This window comes from Temnothorax nylanderi, unplaced genomic scaffold, assembly GCF_030848795.1.
Source record: "Temnothorax nylanderi isolate EJ_2023f unplaced genomic scaffold, tnyl_v1.0 TNYL_tig0138_pilon, whole genome shotgun sequence".
Taxonomy (NCBI): Eukaryota; Metazoa; Arthropoda; class Insecta; order Hymenoptera; family Formicidae; genus Temnothorax; species Temnothorax nylanderi.
Window position 1 is genome coordinate 25,679 of NW_027249200.1, and position 6,994 is coordinate 32,672.

The window sequence follows — 6,994 nt, forward strand, 5'->3', positions numbered from 1 at the left end:
AATACTTAGTTTAGTGAAACTCAGCCTTATAAGTTACATAGTACAATACATAGCGCGCGCTTCGCGCGCGTCATTTGGCATTTTTTATATTTAAAATGAACATTACATGACATAAAAATAAAATCTCAAGCTGTCAATAAACAAAACATATAACCTCGCGTAATGACACGTGTATGTACATACGCTGTACATACACGAAACAGACGACGTTCAAGCGACACGAGAATCGAGATGACCAATGAGCATAGCGGAAAAGAGGCCTCAACGCTTCGATACAAAACAGATTCACGATAACGCGCACTCTTCATAAAGGGGATATGAGACATTTGATCGAGCATGTGATTGTCAATTTCACTTGATTGAAAATTCTATGGCGTGTTGTTATTACAAACTAAACTTTAGAATGAGCCCACCCCAGCAAACCAGCACCATATTTACGTATCAGTAACATTCGAAATCTACCCACACTTGACACAAACAATGACGGCGTTTTCTATGATGAAGTTGACTCGGATAGTGAAGACTCCTCTACAGTCACAACAAATACTACTGAATATGCAGTTACATTTGCTGAATCCGAAGAAATACTTCAAGATTTAAACGTCCTATCTAATGTTACAGGAACATTAGAGTTACAAGATTATTCAGAAAATAAAATAGACATTCAGCCTAACAGTCATTTTACAGTCGTTAAAGATTCTCAAGGAAAAGAGCATGTTGTACGTAAGTCTTCAATTTGTTGGCTGCTTAATTCGAAGTCTTCGAAACTCAGTAGTGATCGCTTGCAAAGAGTCAGAACTGGCGAATACGAAAATAAAAAACGCTGTTCAGTAAGCCAGCAAGTCAATTCTATAATTACATCTACAGAAATACATGTCGGGGACTGGTGTTTGTTCCAACAGAACAATAATGAGAAATATATAATAGGCCTTGTACTTAGTTTTGCATACATGAGTGGGAAAACTTGGAGAAGTATCGAATACTCTAACACTTTTGCAAATGTCAGCGGAAACAAGAAGCCTATTGGTGTTTTGTGTCACTGGTTTAATGTGGACGGCAGCGGCAATTTAATGTTACTAGAACTGGCTGTGCACGGATATATTTCAATAGACCAATACAGACATACGGTTCCGCCCCCAGTACTTACCGAAGTCGGTCTTAGCTTAAGTAGCGATATTAATGCAATCAAAGATAAACTTTAAAGATACTCCACCACCGAACAGAACACATCCTTCGTAGAAAGATAAATGGGACCAACTTTCAATTTCTGGATGATATCGGTGTATTATAAATATAACTATTGATGTGCAACGTCCACAGTTCATATATGTACAAGTAGGGAATAAATATATAAATTCAAATTTATTGTTTATGTTTTACAATTTTGTAAAGGTATAAATCTTATTGTTTTACGATTATTTTTATAACATGTGATGTTTATGTTTATTGCAGGATAAAATATCCTGAACAGTTCATATATGTACAAGTAGGAAATAAATATTTAAATATATATATATATATATAATAGAATGTCTGTCTGTGTCTGTTCTCTATACATTCCTACATACTTTGACATAGTATATGACTTTGTATAGTTACTCCCTAGGATGCTGTGAAAAATATAGGCTACTTTAAAAAAATATTATATTTCTTTAACATTTTTTATCACATTTTTTATAAAATTAAAAAATTTTTTCATAAATATTTTTTTCACTGACATAATAAATCAAATTATTTTGTCACATTTTTTATTACATTTTCTAAAAAATTAAAAAATTTCTTTATCTGTTCTCTATATGCTCCTACACATTTTAAAAATAAAGTTATCATAAAAAATATCTTTTTGTCCTCATATATATTTTTTTATTTTTGTAAAAGTCGCTTTTTTCAACTTTATTTCTTTATAAATAATTAGAAATACACAATTGGGTATATAGAATATCGCTACAAATAGCGAATATAAGGAAGGAGGATGACAGATAGCGTAGAGAATCGGTGTCGTCGGGAAAATAAGGAGCGAGGCAGAACTCATAAGGCGCGAGTCAGAGTCCACAAGGAGCGAGTCGGTGCGAGTCGACTGCAGTCGTTAGGGAATAACGTCGGCGTTAGGAATAATGCACGCACTACTGTCGAATCTTAGTCGTAAAACGCTCGAGCCGAGCGCTTTCCTTATTTAACTAAATTTAAGGACACTAATCGTATGCAATCGGTCGATAACGTCCTATGTTGTTTCACTGACTCGAGAATGAATAGCCCCTCGGGCATCACGATAATGTCCAGATGAACGTGCTCGAACCGGCTGGACGGTGCACCGAACTTTCCCAGAGGTGCCGAAACGTGCCGTGACACCTTGGATCGTTGGCAGCTGCCCTAGGGCACGCAGGAACGAGCCCAGTTGCGGCAATCCACCTTCATCGACGGCCAGACGTAGCGCTGCGCCACGAGCTTGCCCGTCGACTTGATACCGGGATGAGCCAGAGCGTGCACCAAATCAAAAGCGGCTCTGCGGAAGGGTCTCGTCAAGAATGGTCGTGGCGTCGGTGTCGCCGTGTCACAATATATCGACGTGCCTGTCCCGGGAATTTGCACTCGAATCTCGAGTTCAAGGTTTCAGGATGGTCTCTCGCTGCAAGTATCCCTTGAGCTCCTCGTCATCTCTCTGTGATTCCGCCAGTGCGGCGTAATCCATGGGTGAGCTGAGTTCTTCCACCCTGGAAAAAATGCGTCTGCCACGACAAAGTAAATCAGGATTCGAAAAGTAAGACGCGTAACCTTCTTCCATAATAAAATAGATAGAATAAATAGAGAAAATTGGTTAATTATCGTTTTAAGTCAATCGTATCATTTCTGAGAACATTCACATAAATATTTATAGTAAAATAATATGAATAGATAATAGTAATAAAGAAAGAAAAAGTGCGTGTATTCAACATTAACATAGTCATTTAAAATAATTGTTTAAATCGCACCTTCAAATAGCGGCCGTTAGCTAACGCGATCATCGACCGAGCCCGTTCTGAGCTGTTAAACAATCAAGCCGCATATGCGAAGTACGAAGTATAGCAGCGAAAAGAAGACGCACAGCATTATTATCAGTCCCACGAGTTGCACGGCCTTGTGAACCCAGTATAATCTGTAAACAGATAAGTAAATCAGGATTCGAAAAGTAAGACGCGTAACTTTCTTCCATAATAAAATAGATAGAATAAATAAAGAAAATTGGTTAATTATTTATCGTTTTAAGTCAATTGTATCATTTCTGAGAATATTCACATAAATATTCGTAGTAAAATAATATGAATAGATGATAGTAATAAAGAAAGAAAAAGTGCGTGTATTCAACATTAACATAGTCATTTAAAATAATTGTTTAAATAAATAAATATTTAAGAACAAAAAAAAAAAGAAATCACATAGAGAGGAAGAGATAAATTCTATAATATAAGTTCTCTAAATTCTAAAAATATAAATATAAATTCTATGATGAAAACATTGACAAATGTTGCAAATGATTGAAGAATCTTTCTTTAATACTGATTCTGATTTCCAAACAGACACCAGGAAAGAGTTCTACAAAGAACTACCACGCTGTAACAAAACAATTGCTGAAAAGCAAAAAGTATGTCTTACTTTGTCATGCGTGAACGAGCAGCTGGCAGTGTGTCCGGACTCTCTCTCAGGATAAATTGTCTTATTCCGAGAATATAATTCTCCAAATAAGATGACCAGTCGATTTGCGTAACGTCGAACATGAACGTTTCTCTATCCTCCGGACTGAGTTGCTCACCCAGATTTCGCACCTTATTGTCTCTAAAGTTCCACTGTTTCGTAGTGAAGTACTCGAAACACTTGGCGGCTTTGGAAAGTTTCGCCTGCTGGTGGACCATTATAGGCCGCGAGCCCTTGAGCCGTGCGAGAGTGTCTAAGATATACGCAGGTAAATTGTGCTGAAGTGTCACGCACAAAGTATTTATCATGGAGGAGCTATGGCAACGAATGTCCGGATACCAGAGCACATTGTCCATCGGGTGTAGCCGGCAATATTTAAAGATCGACAGATCGATGAACTTCTTCCAAGTTATTGGATTTTGCTGGCCGGTGCAACAGTTGTAGATCGGGATGGTGTCGGTGCGTTGTGTGGCGGTCCTCCATGCCGCGCAAATCATTAGGGAGATTACAATGTCGACGGGCACCAGATCCACCACTTTGTCCTCGTAGCATAGTATATTTCTGCAAGCAAGAGATCGCGATTTGTAAGAGAGATTTATTCGCACGAGAATAATGACTTACGAAGATTGTGAGCGATACTGAAATAACAATACCGAGAGACGTCAGTATTCATTCTAATCTATATATATAAAGGAAAATGTCCTGACTGACTGACTGACTCACTCACTGACTCATCAACGCCCAGCCCAAACCCCTGAACCGAATTTTTACCAAAAGTATATGAAATAGGGGTAGAATTTTCCGGAGAGTGTCACTATGTGTATAGTTTTTTGTTACCGATTTCCTGGAAACCGGTTTTTTTAATTTTTCTAATTTTTTGGGAAATAATTCACCGAATCTCAAAGAATTATAGATCAAATTTCTACCAAAAGTATATGAAATAGGGGTAGAATTTTCCGGGGAGTGCCACTATATGTATAGTTTTTTGTTACCGATTTTCTGGAAACCGGTTTTTCTAATTTTTCGGGAAATAATTGACCGAATCTTAAAGAATTATAGATCAAACAGGGGTAGAATTTTCCGGGGAGTGTTATAAAGTGTATAATTTTTCGTTACCGATCTTTTTGGAAGCCGGTACCGAAATTTTTTCAATTTTTTGGGAATTAATTGACAGAATCTTAAAGAATTGTATATGAAGTAGGGATAGAATTTTACGGGGAGCGTCATGATGTGTACAGTTTTTGTTACCGATCTTTTTGGAAACCAGTTTTTTTAATTTTTCCAATTTTTCGGGAAATAATCGAGAGAGGGAGAGAGAGAGAGAGAGAGAGAGAGAGAGAGAGAGAGAGAGAGAGAGAGAGAGAGAGAGAGAGAGAGAGAGAGAGAGAGAGAGAGAGAGAGAGAGAGAGAGAGAGAGAGAGAGAGAGAGAGAGAGAGAGAGAGAGAGAGAGAGAGAGAGAGAGAGAGAGAGAGAGAGAGAGAGAGAGAGAGAGAGAGAGAGAGAGAGAGAGAGAGAGAGAGAGAGAGAGAGAGAGAGAGAGAGAGAGAGAGAGAGAGAGAGAGAGAGAGAGAGAGAGAGAGAGAGAGAGAGAGAGAGAGAGAGAGAGAGAGAGAGAGAGAGAGAGAGAGAGAGAGGAGGAGAGAGAGGGAGAGAGCGAGAGAGAGAGAGAGAGAGAGGAGATGGAGAGGAGAGACGAGAGAGAGAAGATGAGACAGAGGAGAGAGAGAGAGAGAGAGAGAGAGAGAGAGAGAGAGATTATTTGTGTGTCTTATTACATATGTCCTCCGGGGCGAAGCCCTTATTACATATGTTCTCCGGGGCGAAGCCCGGGTAACCAGCTAGTTCTATTATAATACCGATACTAGCGATCGCTAATTATGGCCGCCCGTTGTTATCTCACCTGAAGACGCCTTTCCCAGCGGCGAGGATAAGCCCCGTGGGGCCGTTGTAATTGTCCGCCCAACCGGCGACTGGTTCTCTGTACGACGACAGTACGATCGATGGCCTGACAATCGCCACCGGTAAAGAACCCCTTTCCTGCTGGAGCATTCGCTCGGCCAGTGCTTTGGTAAAGGTGTATGTATTTGGTCGACTGGCGATCAAAATTGGCGTGAGTTCCTCTAACATTTTATCGTCCCTCCATTCCGTCAGAGCGATCACCTGATCAGGTTCTGGTTCCACCGGATAAATCTCCTCGACGACATCGGTCCGATAGCAATTACAATATGCCGTTGACACGTGAATAAACGCCTGCGATCAAACAAAATAATAGAAGTAAAAAAATGAGATTACTACAGACAATTTGTCTTTGATTTACTTGAATTCTTAATTACTTAAATTGAGCAATTCGAAAAGGAAGAAACCCGCTCTTACCTCCACATTGGTCATACGGTTACACAGTTGGACCAATCTTTTGGTGCCCAACGTATTTATTTGGACCGAAAGCTTCAAAGCCTTGTCGAAGTTTACTGTTGCTGCGGAGTGAAATACGATCGAAACGGATCGTATTAATGTATTTTGGTCTTGTGTCGAGATGCCCAGCTCCGGTACCGCAATATCGCCAGTCACGGGTATGATCTTTGTAAGCTGGTCAGGTGAATCCCGCCGTAGTGTCTCAAAAAGCTGCCAAAAGTAATATAACTTTAAATTTTTTGAAATAGCGTTTGAAATAGCAGGAGAAAGGTGATATTATTACCGGCCCGTTTAAAATTTTCTGCAACCTCTCTTGTACATTCTGGCCCCTTTTAGGTCTCATTAGAAGGTAAATGTTTCTAATGTGCGGACACGATCTCAGTAGCTTCTCGACCAGAACCTTGCCCATGAAACCTGTAGCTCCGGTTATGAAAATCGATCTGTTTCTGTAAAAATCCTTTACGGATGTATTCTCACCAGCCATTGTGGTTAGATCAATTATTATGCGTCCTTTAAAAAAATATCAGGGATTAGAAAAAGACAAAAGTACTTAATAATATATAGTTATTCATTAATTTATCTAATTATTGTGGCGAGTATCCTACCTGAATTATTTCGTTAAATCCTTGAATATTGTAGAATTTTCTAGATCGAATGTCCGTTTGACTTGACGTTGCTTCGAAGACTGACTGTTATAAAAGGAAAGTTGTCCTATATATATTAACGATAAAATTTACATAAATAGAATCTATTTATTCTTTTTATGTAGCAATGAACATTAATCTTCACGCGTGTAATTACAATTTTTTCAATTTAGTCTCAAGGTTTTTACTTAAAAACCTTGAATGAAAATTTTCAGTGATTGACTATGAGATAACATATTGTTTTTGTTCTTAATAAGGCCGCGTTAAG

General features: G+C 38.7%; 1 protein-coding gene across 1 annotated transcript; it reads right to left on the reverse strand.

The window, feature by feature from the left end:
- Positions 1-1,840: 1,840 nt before the first annotated feature.
- LOC139777096 (putative fatty acyl-CoA reductase CG5065) lies at positions 1,841-6,905 on the reverse strand. Its single transcript, XM_071714301.1, has 7 exons — positions 6,688-6,905; positions 6,366-6,592; positions 6,044-6,292; positions 5,571-5,920; positions 3,631-4,230; positions 2,970-3,133; positions 1,841-2,726 (listed from the first exon to the last, which is right to left on the reverse strand). Exons 2-6 carry the CDS (start codon positions 6,564-6,566, stop codon positions 3,025-3,027), a joined length of 1,509 nt encoding a protein of 502 aa, XP_071570402.1. The 5' UTR covers positions 6,567-6,592; positions 6,688-6,905; the 3' UTR covers positions 1,841-2,726; positions 2,970-3,024.
- Positions 6,906-6,994: the final 89 nt, after the last annotated feature.

Excerpts from the sequence above, each read along its gene's own strand:
- LOC139777096 (XM_071714301.1), bottom strand. The coding sequence starts at position 6,566 with ATGGCTGGTGAGAATACATCCGTAAAGGATTTTTACAGAAACAGATCG. Across the intron at positions 6,293-6,365 it reads AGAAAATTTTAAACGGGCCG|CTTTTTGAGACACTACGGCG; the intron begins GTAATAATATCA and ends TACTTTTGGCAG. Across the intron at positions 4,231-5,570 it reads GCTGGGAAAGGCGTCTTCAG|AAATATACTATGCTACGAGG; the intron begins GTGAGATAACAA and ends TCTTGCTTGCAG.